Source organism: Oryzias latipes, chromosome 21, assembly GCF_002234675.1.
Source record: "Oryzias latipes chromosome 21, ASM223467v1".
Lineage (NCBI taxonomy): Eukaryota > Metazoa > Chordata > Actinopteri > Beloniformes > Adrianichthyidae > Oryzias > Oryzias latipes.
Window position 1 is genome coordinate 5,352,949 of NC_019879.2, and position 19,847 is coordinate 5,372,795.

The 19,847-nt window shown below is 40.3% G+C and overlaps 1 protein-coding gene across 1 annotated transcript; it reads left to right on the forward strand.

Annotated features, from left to right (window-relative positions):
• The first annotated feature begins 1,564 nt into the window (after window positions 1-1,564).
• On the forward strand, window positions 1,565-4,542 carry gdf3 (growth differentiation factor 3). Its single transcript, XM_004081435.4, has 2 exons — window positions 1,565-2,257; window positions 3,276-4,542. The coding sequence occupies exons 1-2, from the start codon at window positions 1,981-1,983 to the stop codon at window positions 4,127-4,129; spliced, it is 1,131 nt and encodes a 376-aa protein (XP_004081483.1). The 5' UTR covers window positions 1,565-1,980; the 3' UTR covers window positions 4,130-4,542.
• The last annotated feature ends 15,305 nt before the right edge of the window (window positions 4,543-19,847 follow it).

Here is a 19,847-nt window from a genome sequence, read left to right on the forward strand (position 1 = left end):
AGCAGAAAAGGTTTAAAAGTCTGCAGCTTTTTGTGGTTTTGAAACAAACAATGACACTCAGAAGTTAAATATATTCAACGTAAAGTCCTAAGTGAAGGATCAGAGAGCTCCATTTTTTGCAAATAATCGGAAAAAATAATGGGTCAGGAGCAAAAATGATGAAAAACATCTGCAAGAATTATTAAAAGGTTTAGACGAAATTGTTAGAAAAACACTCAAGCTACGACAGTTGGTAACTAGGATACTTCCTTTGAGCTTATAGTTTGCTAAAGGCACTTTAGGACACATATTTATATGAATCTATAGATACATTTTAAATAAAAAAAGAAATACCCTAAGTGGACACCAGAGGGTGGAGTTAACACACAAATAGATATGGATGGTTTTACCAAAAATACTGTTCTATCTTCTGCTTATAGTTTATTGTTGAGCCCATTTAATCTAATTAGTTTTATGCATTTTTATTTTAAAAAAAACTGTAATTATCAAGCATTTTAGATAACTAGACTGGGTGTTTGTGCTGCCAGTTGATTATTTAGATGAATGCTTAAAAACATTTCTTTCTCAGTCTCTGTTGGGGGCTTATGTGATTATCCCCCACTATCTCAATATTCAACTTTTTTTTTTTCATTTTCTCCACATTTTAATAAATAGTGAGATGTTGATGTGTTTATTAATCACAGAACAACAAACAATTAAAAGTTTTCATAACAGAATCAAGGGATTTTAAGCTGTCTGTCTGGAAAATATTGCCAAAATCAAGTATGGAATAGGGGTCTGACAGATTTATTCATCTAAAATTAATGAAGTGATGCATTAAAATGGACTAAAACAAAGCAGGAAGTAACTATTTATTTCCAGACAAGCTGTTTGGACATGTTTCTTCAGTCGGATTTTGTAGTACTTTAATTTCTTCTGCAGCACAAAAATGACATAATCCTCCCACCCCCGTGCTTCACTGTTAGGTTTTTTTATTCCTACATCTTTCTCTTTTTTATTTTTTGGAAACCACATGGCTAAGTGGAAATTAAGTTTAGTTTTACGACATGCCTAAAAACACCACAAGTGTGGTTTAAAAGAAACGTAAACTAAAGGTTACAAAGATAAGTATTGAATTCCAAATTAACTAACTTAAAGTGTAACTCTCTGCAGAAATTTCAAATGATCTTTTAACCTGAAGACGCAGAACAATAAAAATGTATCCAAAAGTTAAAGTTTTAAAAGGCTTTGAACTTTCCTCATCCATGTTTAATAGTAATAATAATAATAAATAGAATTGTGTTAATTTAGAGTCCAAGAAAATTACCTAAAGTAGGCTATCCTTTTTTTTCCCAGAGAGCTAAAATATTGGAGTGATTGAAAATGATTTAAAGGTATAATAGGGATTTTAATGCCAAGACTAAAGAAATAACTAAAATCTCACTTTTCAACTAACTATAATTTGAAAATGATATAAGAAAGATCTGCCATTTTATTGATACCTGAAGAAAACGTTACTTTAATTAAGGAAGTGACACACGTTTGGGATTTTGTGTTACCAAACACAATTGGAATGACATGCAATTTAAAGATTGTGTAGGTTTGTGCTTGAAAACGTTGATTTAAAGTCTGTTGTTGATTTCGGCAAGCTTTAAAATAAATGGCGCGTAAACCGAGTACATTACCCATCATTCAGCGCGGAACATTTTTCTAGACTTTCAAATGTGAATTACCGATGGAAATTCATTCTTAGAAGTAAGGACACATGTTTTTAAAAGAAAAATGGTCCAAGAATGGCTCTTTTTGTTGTTGTTGCTGCTGGTTTAGTGAAACACGAAGTCTTATCATGGATGTAAATTCCAGATAAGATAAAGAAGCGGGGCACCTCTAGTGACCAACGATCAGCCTTCCTACTTAATCTCACAGCTTCACATTTGCATAATTAGCTAAATTCCAGAAAGTTCCCTGCATTTCGTTGACCAGCAGAGCAGACAGGCCGCCATGGGGCCTCTGATCCGGTTAGCAGCGTGGTTACTCGTTGCTGGTGCCTTTCAACCTCGAGAGGAGCTGAAGGCCCAAGAGCGACTCTTCCTCAGCTCCCTGGGGCTCACGGGTAGGCCGCGGCCCGCAGGGAAGCACCAGCTCCGGAACCAAGTTCCTCCCGCCTTCTGGAAGATGTTCCGGAGGTCAGAGACCCCCCAGGACCCGGAGGGTGACCCGTGCACGGTGTCCGAGTACGGAGTCCGCGGTAACATCATTCGATACGTTCAAGACCAGGGTAGGTGGACTCTGTGACCTGGAAATGTTATTTGTTACAAAAAGCTAGCAAATAAGACGCAAATACGGTCCCTGAACGCAACATTGTTTCTAATGCTCGCTACCTGGTGGAGAACCTTTCAGTGAGCAATGACATGTAAAACTGAGGAAAGCTGTATTAAAATTCAAAATTTAGATTCAATTTTAGCAAATACAATATCTTGCACTGCAAAAATAACAAGCCTTAAAAAGGAGAAAAAAGTAAAAACTAACCGTAAACAGAATTTCACTAGTAATTCAATCTAAGCAGTAAGAAATTGTTTATGCAGCAAGTAATTTTTACTTAAAGAGAAATATCAAAATCTAGAAACATAGTTCCACACAAACATTCATAAAGATAGAAATAAACTATTAAAAAAAGTGTAAAATGACTCATTTTACAGTAAAATTTGAACATAATGTGTATCAAATCTTTTTATCTAATACTATCACTTATTCTTAGGACATAAATCTACATTTATGTTTCCAAAATAACGACACTGAATGGCTGTCTAACTTTTCATCATTTATTGATCTTTAAACAAACACCTACGTTTTCTTAAGTCAAGCAATTTGAGGGATTTTTTTAGTCTTAAATCCGGTTTTTCTATAGTCAAGAGGATGGAGCAAAAGGATTTTAACTCATTTCATTAATATTTTTCTTATTTCAGATTTAAAATAAAGTTCTAAATGAGACTAAAGAAATTCTTGACCTGTGCTAATTTTGAAAAAAAAAAAGTTTGGCAAAGTTTATGTAGAGCAAATAGAAAACAACTGAAGCCTGATCAAATACCGTGAACGTTAAAAAATAAAGTTTTGAGAATAAAAAACAAACATATCGTAAAGTTTTATTCATGTTTGTGTTTTTTTTACACTAAAGTGAGCAGATTTTGTAATCAAACCCCGCCCATGTGAAGAGCAGGAAGTCTCCAGAGTTTGGAGGGAATTCCTCTGCCGTTCTGTTCCCTGAAAGCGTTTCTCCTCCTGCTGATGTGTTGCAGGCAGGCTCTTGTCTGGATGGAGCCTCAGCTGTCAGGATTGTGTGGAGAAGCAGGTTTTCTTCAACATGACGGTCCTGCAGCCCGTGGAGCTGCTGTCTCTGGCTCAGCTGGAAGTCAGCTTGCACTGGAAGCCCGTTAGAGCCGCGGCGCTCCTGCAGGCGGCCCCGGCTGTCAGTTTGTCGCTGCATGAAGTGATCCGGAGCACGCTGAGGGGAGCGGATCCTCGAGCCAACCGCAAGCTCCTGCTGGCGCGCTCCGTCCAGCTGCAGCCCCAACCCTCTCCCATCACTGTGGACCTCACCTCCCTGGCAGAGAGATGGCGGCAAGCGGGACGCAATTACGGCTTGGTTTTAGAACTGCGTCCTCTCAGTGCGGCTGGGGGAGAGTTTTCCCCTTTTTACCCTGGCAACTTCCTCCCCTTAGAGCCGACCTCCACTCTACCGCTCATCCAGGCCTCTCTGGTGGCCGTGTCTCTGAACCCCCATCAGTGTCGCTCCAGACAGAAGAGGAGCGCCGTCCACCTCCCCGTGACGCCCAGCAACGTGTGCAAGGCTCGCCGCCTCTACATCGACTTTAAAGACGTGGGCTGGCAGGACTGGATCATCGCTCCACAGGGGTACATGGCCAACTACTGCCACGGCGAGTGTCCCTTCCCGCTCAGCGAGAGTCTGAACGGCACCAACCACGCCATCCTGCAGACTCTGGTCCACTCTCTGGACCCGCAGGGCACGCCCCAGCCGGGCTGCGTCCCCATCCGCCTCTCCCCGATCTCCATGCTGTACTATGACAACAACGACAACGTGGTGCTGAGACACTACCAGGACATGGTGGTGGACGAATGTGGGTGTCGATGAGACGCTCCCATTCATTTCTTTGTATTGAGAACTTGCTCTCCAATGTTGTTTTTGATGAAATGTGTAATTTTATGCTGTAGCTTTTCTAATAAATCGGCAAAAGAAATTAATCTGTCTCAAAATTTATATTTAGGTCAAAGGTGGAAGTAGAGTGAAAGTTGGACTTGATTGCATGTCAAACTGTTGATTAGAGTCTGTTTTCTATTTTTGTTTAAAACAAATTTTTTTCACTTTTGCCTATATCGCTCCATCTAGTGGACGACTGAGGAACTGCTCTGTAGTTCCAACAAACGAGTGAAAAATTCCATTAAATGTTGCTTCCATTTAGTATTTGTAAATGCTCACTACAGACTAAAATGTATGCAAATGTTTGTAAAAAAATAAAAGGGAATAATCCTGCTGGAGGAGATCAATGGCTGCTAAACTTTGCATGCATACAAATGCCTCTTTTTGCATTTGAAATTCAAGGACAGCCTGGTGCTGTGTGGGGATGAGAAGTCGGAAGAAAATACTTCTTAAGGTGCTGCTTACTGATTCTGCAGACAACTGAAGTTCAGTGAAGGAAGAGACGGTGAGCTGAATGAGACGGCTAAGATGAAGAACCCAGACAAATTCTTTTTTTTTTAATTATATGGTGGAAGCTATACTGTATTGGTGGTACTTTTAAGCAGACATTTTTATTCTAGTGGCTAATAATAAACTGATATTTTGTTGCAATTGCAAAACAAAAAACACCTATTGACAACTGCATTGAGTACGTCTGAGACGACAAAATGTTCTCAGTTTTCATACTTAGCTGTACATTTTTGAGCCAGACAAGAAAAACAAAGACATGCGTGGATCTTATCTGCATTGAAGTCTCTACGTCACAACTACCAGCTGTTTTAAACCGCAGTTTATCGTCTGCTCCTGATTCCTAAAGAGTTAAATAAAGAAATACTCGGAAATGAAAACGTTGAGCTTAATTTTCCTAATGCATGTTAGAAAAAAATGCCCCAAGAACACTAAAGTGGGTCCTTAAGTCTTTCTTTTGGTTGAGAAATTGCAACGCAGAAACTAGACAAAGCGAAACAGAATGAATATGAACAGACATTCATTTTTTTTACCGTAAATACATAGCAGGACATTCTGCCGGGGACTTTAACTTAAGAGACCAAAGCAAAGAAGGGATATGAAATTCAATATCAAAAGAATGTGTAAAATTAAAATGTAATATGTTTTTATATGTAGTCACTGCATTAACTGCTATTCGTCTTGGACTCTTTTTTTGCTTTACCCTAACTGGATAAGTCAAATAGTGTAATACTTTTAATGAGATTCTGTTGACTTTTCAGTTTAAAATGCTTTAAAAAAAACTTCTTTTTTTTTCAAATATGGGTTTTGTGTGTCCAAGACCTGGAGATCATGCAGATACAAATACAAAAGAGCGAAACAGAGCACAGCTGGAGTTCTTGCAAGCAGACATGTTTGACTTCCAGATGAGACTTTCCATCAGAGCTTATAAATCACGGTTTCAGAATTTAGCTGCAGCCTGAGGCTGAAACGTACTGTATGTCTTATTGCATTCCTGCTGAATGCTTAATGATGCTTTATCGCTGCTGCGAGTCGGGAAACAAAAGAATAGCTTCTTTTTTCTGGGTGACAGCAGATATGTCTCTAAAGATTTAAAAAACTTTTCTCCTGGAGCATTTTAAATTATGTGTTTTTTTTTATATATCTATAGGCATCTCCAGCCTCTTCTTGTGGTTTAAATGTTTTACTGACCAGTATCAGCAGCTCTTTTATCTACTCAATGAAAAATCCACTTCCTTATCTCACCTTCCTGCCTGATAACACCCCCGCCCGCTCCCTCCACCAGCAAGACAAACCGCTGGGGGGGGGGGGGGGGGGGGGGGGGGGGGTTGCCATGACGAAGGCTGGTCGCCACAGCAACCAGGATAGGCTGACAGGTTTGTGGTAATCGCTGGGAGACACAGGAAGTTTGGGGTTTGGAGAAAAGAAGGCAAGCAGAATCCAGAATACTCCTGACATTTTCTGAATGGTTTCATGGGAAACAAAGTCAAAGCTTTGTCTGTTAGTACAAATCAATTTGGACTTCACTTCCTGAAACTTTAAATCAAAGATTAACAAAATAAAGTTCATTTTTGGGAGTCATGTCAATTTTATATCCCTTGTGCTATTCTATGACCCCACCCTTACATTGACGTGTTCTCCCTACCATGACAAAGGTGGATAAAGGTGGAGAGAATTTCATGTAATCCATGGACACCAGTGAAGATCACAAATCATTGAAGAAAAAAGGTTCAGTGCACTGTCTAGTGGGTCTAGATGACCCCACTCCCAATGTTAAAGTGCCTAGGATAGCACAAGGATTACATGTATGTGAATCCAAATTCTTTTCTGAAAATACAGTTTTTTAAATCAGTATGTGATATTTTGAACCCAAAAAATACATATATTCCCGACTCTCCCAGTGAAAGGGTTGATTACCTACAAATTCAGGTTTTCTACCAAGAGGCCCGGAAACTTGAGGGTTCTTTGTAGTACCTTAGCTGTTCCTAGGACTTCATTCTTTTAGACTGAGGTCTCAGATGTTGTCCCTGGAATCTGCTGGAGCCTTTCTATAAATTTGGGGGTCACAGATCCTCTGTCATGCTCCTATTTCTTGATCTTCTCATGCTCCTTCTTCTTTATGTTGCCATCCTAAGTACATCCACCGCTACGGCCCGTGTCTCCGTCTTGTCTAGCACTACTGTGTCCATTCTGTTTGCCATAACCAGTTATTCTGTATCTTTGAATAAATGTGTGGTCGTTCTCAATTACCTTTGAAGGTGTTTTCCATCTTGGTTTGTCTGGTCTTGGTGACTTGAGTGACTGCTTTATCCTGTTGTGATAAGTTTGTAGTTCAATGGGACTGTTCCCTTCCGCGGAAACTGTTTGTCCTTCCTTTAGCCATTGGTGGATCCCATCCTAGCTGGTTCAGTTTCCCTGTCAGGCACTGCAGTCCAGTCAGCACCCATATCTCGTAGCTGTAGATCATCTCAGGCCCTGCTGCCGTTCAGTTCTTTATACCTGGCTCTCTTTCTTGGCCGTTTGCTACTCTGGTTTCTGGATCTTGTTCCCAAGGAAGTCTCTTTTGGGTGCTTTTTTAGATAGTCCGAAGATGAGTCTTTTCTTGGGTGTTTCCAGTGCCTCAGGTGTGTCAGATGTCCCTTTCTTCATCACGTCTTTCAGCAGTTCCGATAGCTGCGTAACTTCTGTGTCCTGTCTCAGATGGTACTTCTTTTGATCTTGGTAGTCAGCTACAGGAGTCCCTAGTGGGCATGGTGGACATGATTTTCAATCTGAGGTCACATACTCTTTTGTTGAGTTTGCTTGAACTTGCTACCTAATCTATAGGTTTCGGGATGATGACATGTTTTCTTTAACCCTTGTCTTCTAGCTTCCTCTTTATTCAATTTCTAGTCTAAGTAGCAGTTGCTACATGCAGATGTTGGAACATCGAGCTAACAGTTGTAGTATACTCAAAGTTTGCTCTAGTTGGGAGTACAACCTGGATCTCACCGGTGAAAGGGCAAGATCTAAAAAAGGAAACAAAAAAACAAATAAAACTGTATTAAATGAGCACACTTACCAAGTTTTACTCTGTTTAAAATGCTTTTTTTTTCTTATTGAGGGATTGTAACCCTTGTGCTATCCTAGGCACTTTAACATTGGGAGTTGGGTCATCTAGACCCACTAGACAGTGCGCTGAACCTTTTTTCTTCAATGATTTGTGATCTTCACTGGTGTCCATGGATTACATGAAATCTTTCCACCTTTGTCATGGTAGGGAGAACACGTCAATGCAAGGGTGGGGTCATAGGATAGCACAAGGGTTAAATAAGTATTTGTGAACATGTTTTGTTTTCCATCATGTGGGCGTTAGGGTTGCTTCTTTGTTCTGTGCTGATGTGTAACGTCGCTGAACAGACAGAAGATAAATGGGAGTGAGAGAGAAAGGAAGCAGCAGAGGGAGACAGGAAAAGAAAGGAGCCTCAGGCGCTTCAACAGCTCTTTTCCGTCAAAGACAAAGCCATTTCCGTGTCACCCTCTGGGGCCAGCAGTACGCACTTCATCTCCAACAGTCAAACTCACAACAGCGTTTTGGTTCCTGTCTCTAAAACTGAACCGTCGCCGCTTCTGCCCTTCTCTAAATGAATCTTTACTCAGTGACAGATGAGGCACTGAGCTCATTTACCTTTCATTTGCTTTGCTTTAATGAATCCCACATTGAAGCCCAGCAAACCAATAACAGCTGTGAGGACGGTGAAGTGTTTTTATTTAGTGCCATCATAGACTGTCATGAAAGTCAGACAGAGACTTTAGTGAGGCAACCCCAATGGTTTCTCAGTGTCTGGCCCAAAATGAATGGTTTTAATCTTCATTCAGCTTGACTTTAAAGCAAAGGAAATCCTTCTGGCTTTGGCATCACCATATTGGCTTCTTTTTTGTTTTTTAATTTATTTATTTCCATCTGTCCATCCATGCATCCATTCATTCATCCATCCATTCATCCATCCATCCCTCCATCCATCTATCCATCTGTCTGTCTGTCCATCCAGCTTTCCATCCATCCATTCATCCATCCATCCATCTGTCCATTCATTCATCCGTCCATCTATCCATCCATTCATTCATCCATCCATCTTTCCATTCATTCATCCGTCCATATATCCATCCATCCAGCCGTCCATCCATCCATCCATCCATCCGTCCGTCCGTCCATCCATCCATCTGTCCATCCATCCATCCAGCCGTCCACCCATCCATCCATCTATCTGTCCCTCTGTCCATCCAGCTTTCCATCCATCCATTCATCCATCCATCCATCTGTCCATTCATTCATCTGTCCATCTATCCATCCATTCATTCATCCATCCATCTTTCCATTCATTCATCCGTCCATATATCCATCCATCCGTCCGTCCGTCCATCCATCCATCCATCCAGCCGTCCACCCATCCATCCATCTATCTGTCCCTCTGTCCATCCAGCTGTCCATCCATCCATTCATTCATCCGTCCATCTATCGATCCATCCAGCCATACATCCATTTATCCATCCAACTGTCCATCCATCCATAAATCTGTCCGTCCATCCAGCTCGTCTTACCTGGAACTTGCAAAGGGCGGAGGCTTTGGATGAGCTGCCACTGCAGATCGACCCCCCCCCCCCCCCCCCACACACACACACACATCATCCACCACGATTGTCTGCCAACAACACTTCCTGCTGTATATTTTTATAAATATACAAAAAGTTAGGTAATGACAATCCTACAGTGTAAATGAATATTCCTGAGATAAAACAAATAATAATTACAGTTTTTCCACATTTATTTTGTTGACAGAGATTGTTTTCTCATGAGAAACAATGAGGAAACAATTCCACAGAGATAATTCAGTGAGGTTGGAGGCGGTGGAGACAGACGCTGCATCATTGTTTGAAGATCTTGGTTTGGAACTAAAAGACTTTTTGTCTTATCACATTAGGTTTTCTTTGGTGTTTACAACCAAAAATTCCCTCAAACATTGTTTTTTTGTTGAAAACACTGGTTTCAAAAAGGACGCTGCACGGTGGCATTGCAGTTAGCGCTTTCGACTCACAGTGAGAAGGCCCTGCTTCAAATCCCATGGAGGGTCGCATGTTCTCCTCATGCATGTCAGGGTTTTCTCTGAACCCTCCAGCTTCCTCCCACAACCCACAAGTGCATGAGCTTCCCTGAAAAACCGACTCTTTGCACCATATCCGCTTCTTGTGATCTTTACGTCATGAGAAAGAGGGTCTCTGGGATTTCTGGGGATTCTATTACAACTGGTTGCTGATCTGGATCTGTTTCTATCATTTCAAAGGGAGATCTGATTCAGATGGAATCATTCTTTCCGTTATTTTATTTTTTTTTGGGGGGGGGGGGACGACGACAAATAAATTTGACCAAATTACCTGACAAAAAGTTATCTGATAAAGCTCCAATGAACTCCTCTGAGTGGTTATTTGACCTCAACCCTCCCCCTCCCTTTATACTTGGACTCTCCCACATGTGAACAGTCTAAGAGAAAGAAATGAATAATCAATACCAGTCGAGCTGGAGCCTGTGGAGCCAGAGTGACTCAGCTGGCCCTACTGGATGCAGCCATTTCCTGTCTGTTTTCCTCTACTGCACTCATCTACACCCCTTTAGCCCATCTGCAGTACATTGTGCTTGGGGGCATTTCTATTTGCAGGTTTTCCATCCAACAACCAAACTTCTTTAATTTGAGCTGGAAATGTGTGGAGTCTTTAAAAACAAACAAACAAACACATTCATAATGATGCAAACAGGCTCCAGACTTGGCTGGAAACTTCATGTTGGTGGGATTGAAACGCAACAACATTGGATTACGCAAGATGAAATAAAAAATCACAGTTTTAAATTTTTTTCTCAGTGTGTAGTAGGAACCGACAAAACTGACAATGAGCCACACATGTTCTGTGTTTTCTTCTGCACTCTCTGCTTACTATCCGGGAGAACGGTTTGTATGCAGCAGTGATCACTGCAACAACACAGAATTGGAGGTCAGCCCAGTTAACTGGTCAATCTTCTGGATTCTGCTGCTGAAACTCTGCCAACAGCCACTCTCAGGATGATAACCTTTTTTATTAGTCTGAGACTGTGAGCCAAGCAGTCCAAAAAAGAAGCTCTGTATTCAGTAATAAAATGGGAAATAAAAGGATGCTTTGAGTGATGTTAATGAATGAGATCAGAGTTCCAATATTTAGAAGGAATTCAGATAATTTAAGGGAATCCTTAGAAATTGTGTGTCACACACGCAAACTATGTAAATGTGTGTGTGTGTGTTTTTTAAATCTTCAGTTGAAGAAGATATGAATGCAAAAAGTAGAAGTTCCAGTCCCAACCAGCAGGGGGCAATGTGACCCCAGCTGAAGGCCAAGCTCTGCAGTGTCCGTCTCCACTAGTGTGAGTGAACACTCGCAACATGGGGTGGCTGGTTAGTGGCTTGGTGCTGAGCAGACCACTGCAGAGCTCATGAGCTGTAAATATCACTGCAAAGTGATGTGTGAGTGTCTGTGGGATTTTTCTTTTCATTTCATCTTACAAGCGAAAGCCTCAAGATAAAACCTTAATATCAGTGGAAGCTCCGATTCTTCCTTAAATAACCATCAGAGCCATTAGAATGATTTGAAAGCTTGAGTCGTTAGCCCAAGACATCTGTAGTGAGTCTTCCACTTTGAGATGGTTAAAAGCATCAAAAGCCAGCTTTTGGATTGTCTGCAATGTTTATTTGTGTGTAAATATTACACACAAATACACATACAAATAGGGGTTTTAATGAAAAATGGCAAAGCTCTTGAAGAAACATGTCAATAGTAATCCAGGGAAAAATCCCATCCCATTTAATCATCAATTAGCCATGCTCTGAAAGACTTTGCACATGAAAAGAGTGAGCACATTTAGGCATTTTTTCAAAAGTGTTATGCGGTTTAATAAAGTAAAAGTGCCTTAGAGTACAACATAATGGAGTTTACAAGGAATGAGACAGCAAACTAACTCCTGTGCAAAGAAAAACAGCAACAACTGAAACAACTGCTAACGAATAAGAGAAGAGGAAGTCTTGGCAAGTAAATGTGTCTTAATAAAAGTAGCAAATCGTTTCTGAATACCCTTTCTATTTAAACGTGTTTTTGTGCATGTACACTTCCATCTTTCCTCTTAACCCCTTGATACCCATTTATGCAAAAAATGCATCAAACAATTTAGCGTGTGAAAGCAAAAACATAGATCTTTTTTTTGTCATAGCTTGAAATAAACGTAGATGTCAAAGGGGTAAAAGACATCAACTGAAGCTGTAAGATGTAAAGCGTGGTTCACACTGGTGACCATTTCCAGTGAAAAGTCTATATAAATGCACGTTTTGGGCTTCGCATTCAAAACTCTTGCGTAGCCATGCAGATTTTTACAACTGTTTTCAGGCTCTACACTCGGCCATTGAGCACTCTGCAAGGTCAAACTTTGACCAATCAGAGACTTGGATTTGGTAGCGACGTCTGGATGGCGTCCCCATTATTTCACTAAAGTGCCAACTGTTTGAAAATTGATCATGGAGGAAAAATGAATAATTTTGGTGTGTGCCTGGCCAGAAAAATATGACATTTGATTTTGGTTTCATTTGAAATGGTTTATTTCAAGCAATCAAATAAGAATAATAGACAAAAAACATTACAATAATCAATTATACAGTCATACAATGACGTATCTAACTTAGGATAATTAGACCTAAAATTAAATATTGCTTGGAAGGAAGTGAACTTATATAATCCCACCCCTGTGACATCAAGTCTTTCATATATCAGAATAGAGCTGTGAAAGAAAAAGCCTGGGCTGGGTCCGAATTCCCGCCCTAACCCCTAACTACTATTAAACTATATAGTGCGGCACTCCGTAGTTCCTTTGCATTTCAAAAGCATTTCGGACACCATAGTCACTACTTTTTAAACAGCGGATATGACGTCATCGATTCCACAAAGTTAAAATCTAATTAATATGAGCGTTTTGCGACAATTATTTATGAATCCACTGTCTTTAGAAGACAAAAACATTGATGATTTATTAAAAAAATACATGTAATCCTTGTGCTATCCTAGGCACTTTACCATTGGGAGTTGAGTCATCTGGACCCACTAGACAGTGCTCTGAACCTTTTTTCTTCAATGAGTTGTGAACCTCACTGGTGTCCATGGATTACATGAAATCATCTCCACCTTTGTCATGGTAGGGATAACATGTCAATGTAAGGGTAGGGTCATCTGGACCCCACAAGATAGCACAAGGGCTAAACATGCAGTCAATAACATGCCTGGTGTGACTGTAGCATAGGAGTTGGTAAAATACTCTCAGACTGCAGGCTTATCATCTGAGGATAAATTCAGCCGTAAATAAACCTGTTTCTTGCTGCTTGAACAAGAGCGACAGCGTTCTGTTGTGACACCTCCACCAAACAAACACTGATTGTTCTTTTGACCTCCATAATGAGCGCCGTCTAGCGCCAGCAGCAGACTGAGTGATGCTAGCACACAAAAACCCACCTCTCTGTAATCATATTTCTATACTTTCCCTCGTCAGACCTGCACGGCTTGGCAGACGCACGCTGCCACTTAATCAGCGATGATGAAATTACAGAGTATCCTGCCTAGCAACACAAACAGGTTGAGACTTGTGCGGAGAGCACTGGAAAGCAGATGTCCTGCTGCGGAGGATGTTATCAATGAGCTGCAACCATCCCCGTGGGGTTGGGGGGGGGGGGGGGGGGGGCATTTCATAATATTGGAGGCATGACAAAAGTAATGTGAGACGTTTGGCGATGAAACCAAACAAAATCATCACATGTGCCTTTTGTTTTCCATCGTCAATTTCGCTTATAGTTCAGTTAAAGCAAAACTTTGGGCAAAAATCACTTTTTTTTTTGGACAGTCGACACAATAAGTGGGAGAATGTGTGTTTGCTGCACAGCTCTGCAGCTGCATGGCGGTGTCCTCTGTTTGGAGGGATGTCATTACCTTGTCAGTGTAACTTACTCACTGTGACAGTTACATGCTCAAGAGCAGAGAGGAAGGTCAAGGTAAGAGGAGCAGAAACCTGAAATAAAGCTGCCCAACAAGGTTGTGTGTCTCCCATTTCAAAACAAACCCTAAATTATGTTTAGCGGACGCTTTTATCCAAAGTGACTTTATACTCACAGGCGCACCTGGGGCAACACAGGTGCCTTTTCCAAGAACACGATGACTGTCAAGGCTGGAAATAAAGCCGAACCAGTTAGCAGACGGCTGCTGTACCGCACAGTTTGTAAAACAGGAGGGATGGGCGCTCCTGTTTCACTCATGCTGAGTCAAACTGTGGATTTTTTAATGGTTTTTTTACAATATAGGGATATCTATACGCATTAACCATTTATTCTTTCGACTACTGTAACTCTTCAACTGTTGACGCATTCCAGCAGATTCTAAAGCGCAGAACAGCGGCTTTGTGCTGAACCATATCAGTGGCCTTGTGGTAGAGTGTCCACCCTGTGAGTGGAAGGGTGTGAGTTCAAATCCAGGCTGAGTCATACCAAAGACTATAAAAATGGGACCCAGTGCCTCCCTGCTTGATCCTCAGCATTAAGGGGTTGATTGGAGGGTTAAACCACCAAATGGTTCCCGAGCGCAGCTTTCCACTCCCCCATGGAATGGGTCAAATTATCTGAAACTTATGGGACTATAATTACTATATTTCTTTTTTTAGTATATGCAACTCTGTACATTTGACGTTTGTGAGGTGTTGCATGTCTGTGCAAAGCTTATATGAAAAGTTGCTTTTCTCCAGGCCAACATCAGCTGATTTACTGTAATCATGTAAATGGGTTAAGATTTTTTGTCTTTGACAAAAAGCGTGCGTTATTTAGGTGTCGCCGCCAACAACTCTATAGTGAAAGTTACACGAGGGTTAAAACAGTATTTTATTTTATTTTTTATTTTATTTTATTTTACCAGGAAATTCCATTGAGACTGCATCTCTTTTTCAAGGAAGACCTGGGCCAAAAGGCATCAATGCAAAACATACAAAAACAGTAAAAGTGCCTTAGAGAACAGCATAGGAGAGTTTACGAGGAATGAGACCGCAGACTAACTCCTGTGCAAAGAAAAACAGCAACAAATGAAACTAAAACTGCTAAAGAAAAACAGAAGAGGAAGTCTTGGCAAATAAATGTGTCTTAAAAAAATCAGCAAATCATTTCTGTACACCTTTGCTTTAGAATTATGTTTTTCTGCATGTTCATCCGTGACTTTCTCCTTAACCCCCTTAATGCCTATTGATGCAAGTTTGCAAAAAATGACCTCAATTTAGCGTCTACTTAAATTAAAAAACAAAGGTCAATTTTTTTTTCAAGGTAAATGACAAATAAATACAGCTGTTATACGCAAAAGGTACATTCACACCGCTCCTTCAAGCAGCCACTTCCAAAGAAAACACGCGTTTCGAGCCTCAACGCTCAAAACTTGCGTTCATGCATAGCTAAGCGAGTTTTTACAACCAATTTCGGGCTCTGCGTAAGAATTGTGTGGCCATTGAGCTCACGTAGCAATGCCGGCCAGGTCAAACTTTGACCACGTTTATGTCAAAAAGAGCGTCTCATTTAGGTGTTGCCAGCAACAACTCCTGAGTTAAAGAGTTAAGGTCCCACTCCGTTCTTCTGTTGATCTATTTTTAAATTGTTCCCCGTGGTTTTCAGTATTATTATGAGATTTTTAGCCTAAAAAAACATATTTTTTCTAAGACAAAGAGCGGCAGTTGTTCATTAGAAATTTGCATCCCAGTTGTGAGGGGGACTGTTGGCACGGAGTTAACCTTCTCTCATTTCCCATCATCCCTTTGTTTACAATCTTTTCCCTCACAATTCCAACTTAACCTTAGCAGTGCAACAAACATGACCGGCAAAATCGGAGCAATCCAGCCATTCATTTTGGAGCCAGATTTCAGCTTAAGACGAGGAAAACAACGACATACGTGGATCTATTTGTCTGCAAGTTGATGCATCGAATGGAGCGGAGCAGAGCGCTGGTGGCCGGTTTACTGGAGCCCCTAGAAGCGTTTTTTCATTGGCTCCTAATTCACAACTTTTGAATAAAGAAATTCTCAGAAATGCAATTTTTAGAATTTATGTTTTTCATAATCATAAAAATGCCACAAATGCATGTTAGAAGCAGCGAAAAAATAATCTTTAAAATAATTGTTTATGTTCATTTTGTATTATTTTATAATATCTCTCTTTGGAGAATTGATAGGATCTGTACTCATGAAAACACTTTTTTTTTTTAAACTATAGATGTAAAGACATGTTATAAAAACAATATTCTCTTAGATATTGATACTTAGTAGAAAACAAAAAAGTCAAAACCTGTTCAACAGCTGTCTGTCATCGAAATGAAACAACAACTAAAATGTGGGATCACAGATGTTGAGTTTCTTTTTCCTCCATTTCTGAATGGCTCCTCCTTTCAGAGTGGCTCATAGGCGGTAAAACAATCTACCAAGAAATTCTGGTTGAGTCAAATCCTCAGATAATATGGACGTCAGACTGTGAGATGTGACTAGTTGTGTCCTGTAATGAGGTGTCAGCAGGTTCCACCAAACACACACACACCCCAACAACTGGAATGGACACACGCGAGGTGCGGCAAAGGTGACAATAATTACAGCTGACCCTTCAGTCTGAATTTGCTGCACGTCATAGTGTTTGTTCATGTGTGTGTGCGTGAAATGTGTAATTAGAAATCTCACGGCTGAGCTCCTTCTTCACGCCGATGCACTTCATCGCATTGTCTGATGCAAATGGATGTTCAAGTGAGCAAACAGGAAGATTTGAGCACTCACCTAATGATCACACATCTGCAAGTTCAAGCTCTACATTTAGAGCACAAGAAGGTTTTATTCAATTAGAGCTCAAAGACTGAAAACACAAAGACAGTTAAGGCTCACATGTATTTAATCTAGACTGAATTAATCAGATCAATCACCTTAATCAGGAGGGGACACAGGTTTTATGTAAGAAACTAACTTGTAAAAACTATTTTTTTCTTTAAACCATAGCTTATTGTGTATATTTTGCTCAAAATGACATTTCCCCCTTCTGTTTTGTGTTTGCAAGATATTTTCAGCTTTAAAAAGCCCCTCGGATCATCTTTTGATCTATTTTAAAAGTGTTTCTTTAAGTATGGTTATGCCGTTTTTAACCAAAAACAAACAAACAAAAAAACTGTGTTTTCTAGGACAGCAATAGTTCATCAGAAATTTGCCTCTGAGTTTTGAGCAGAACCAATAGCACAGGGCAACCCCGCCCCCCTTTCCCTCCCCATTCCAGAGCGGGGAGCTTATGGTCTGCCCAGCGTATTTTCTGTCACAAATATGCTCTTTTTCAAATTTTTTTTTTTTTGTCTGCTCCTGATTCACATCAATTTGAACAAAGAACTGCTCAGAAATGTAATTTCAAGATACATTTTTCTTTTCTTTATGTCTTCCATCATCAGAAACATACCAAAAGATTATGTTGAAAACGCCAAAAATACTATTTTCATGAATGGGTCTTTGAAAAAAACGGAATTGACCAACCGGTGGACTTTTAGGAATAAAAAGGGTTTAAAAAAAACCATTTCTTTTCAATGCTAACAAGAAGGGAGAGGCAACACATGCTGTAAAACCTCTTTACAAGCAGAGAAGTGTTACCAAAGTCAAGGAGAACCACCAACAGGTCAAGGTGAAAAGCACCCTGGCCTCCTTGAAGGAAACTGTAAAATTTCCTTTTGAAAAAACCCTGTTGCTCTGGGGTTAAAATGATTAACACGTATTTCGCACAGCACATTAAACATAGAGCTATAATAATTGAAACACATGGACCCGTCAGCTTTTTAGCTTATAAATGTCATGGATCATCTCTGCGGCTTTTTTACATAAACTGCATCCACTGCTGCCTCGAATCAATGATTATTTCTTCCTTTCCTTCTATTTTTTTGTCGTCCTTTACTTCTGTAAATACGATGGAGTTTTAGGGCCACCAAAAAAAAAAGAAAAAAGTAAAATTACGTGATTTTATCTCATTTATTTAGGAGATAGACCGACTAAACTTTGTTGAACAGGTGAGCTGAATGTTTATTGATAATGTTCCAAATGTCTGGAAGCTCATTTGTTTGATTTACGATTCATTAAAGTTTTATTTATTGATGGTTGGTTTGCAGGATCTCTGCAGCCCGATGAAGCCATCGTCGGTCTCCCTGCAGCTGTTTGCTTGAATCCTTTCTTCCTCCACCAAAGACCAGATCTATACGTTTGTGTGACGCTTCCGTCACACAAAAGGCGGATCCCTTTTTTGGCGTTTTTAACGTTACAATGCTAATATAAAAGACTATTTTATATTGGCATATTTATATTCATTCTTTATTGTTTTATGCTGAAACGGGACGCTTCATCTGCAGGAGGGGGCGTATGTAACACTGTTTACTTCCGCATTGGTGTTCAGATGACAGGTTCATGACGTAATGAGACAAATGAACTTCAGGTTATGTGAATGAAAAGGAAAATAAAGGCTGCAGCAGTCCTCTACACCCAAACGTGTCTCTGAGCTCCTTATTTTACGTATGAAACTCCGCTTTACCGACACTGAACCCCAGAAAGCCTGTTGTGGCCTATGGAGGACGATGGTTTTTGACAAACCACTCACCATGTAAATCACTTGGTTCTTTTATCAATACTGTTCGGTAGCCTAAACGCTCGACTTATATATTTCTGTGCTCTACATCTTCAATTATGGAAATGTGGATAAAACAGTTTGAGCAATTTAAATCGGTTTGTATTACTGATTGGATTTTCATTTTTACAAAATATTACCTATACAACCACGTCTGTTACACAAACCGGTTAATCTAATTTAAATGATTACGCTGTCCCTCAGTTGCTCATTTTCTTGTATTTTCTGTCAGGTTTTTTTCAAGGCTACACGAAAAGTTCAAGCTCTCTGGCCTGAAGTTAATTATCCCCGTCCATCTGCTGCTTTATGGCAGGTTTACAGCAAGTAATCAAGCTAATTTTGAAACCTGTGAACCATGTGCCACAATGGGCCACATAACTGCAGAGCATCGAGCAGAGGGCAGAATTAATCGTTTTTTTCACCTTGAGCGGAATTCAAAGCGTTTTAATATTTAACTAAGTCTGTTGAACTGAAATCACCTCCTTTTCTTTCGATTTGACTTTTTCACATTAAACCAGAGCTCCAAGCTTCTTTTCCCAAAGGTGGCGAAGCACCTATAGCTGAATCGAACCCCTAAGCCCCACCACTGCTTCTCCACATGTCTGTAGACCTCAGGTTCCACCAAGAAACACAAGTGGTGTGGACGTTATGCCAAGAGGATCAAAAGTCCCGTAAACTGACACAGAAATTGAGCCAAAAGTGAAGAAAATAACGGAGAAAAGCAGATTCATTCTGAAATGTTTCCAAACTCAAAGACTTCTAAAACTCAGCAGCACTGTTTTCAAATGTCAAACCTTTCATGATGTATCCGTTTCTATAAGATCCACCTATCTGCAGCTTTAAAAGATAATCTGCGTCGTTTCCACTGACGACATTAAGAATGACTTTTGCCTAATGGAAGAATTCAATCAGATCCCAATGTGCACATTGCGATGAAACTCAATCTCTGGTTCTGTCTCCCTGCCTCCTCCATTTACTGCAGTCAAATTCAACATAATGCAGTTATCACCATGGAGAGTGCTTGGAGACGGGCCTTCTCTGGACAGCGTCAAGAGTCTGCAGCTCTCTGTTAGATTTGATTCAGGGCTGGAGAGCTGCTGAGAGCCAAAGCAGATGGAGAGGGACATGCACACCTGCTTTAAAGTTTTCTGGTTTGTTGGCATAATAACTCAAAATAGGCAAAAAGCTTTACAACTATTAAAAATAAATAAAACAATATATCCCTTATTTCTTAAAGTAACACTCCGATCATCTTTTGACAGGTCACAGTGGTTTTTTAAGTACGATTATACCGTTGGGACATAGTTTCTGCAGATTGGCAGTAGTTCATTAGAAATTTGCCTCTGAGTTGTGGGCGGGACTTCCAGACACCCATCTGTTTACAGATAGCTTACAGCCCC

Coding starts and splice junctions, on each gene's coding strand:
- gdf3 (XM_004081435.4), top strand. CDS start 1,981: ATGGGGCCTCTGATCCGGTTAGCAGCGTGGTTACTCGTTGCTGGTGCC. Junction 2,258..3,275: donor TCGATACGTTCAAGACCAGG/GTAGGTGGACTC, acceptor GATGTGTTGCAG/GCAGGCTCTTGTCTGGATGG.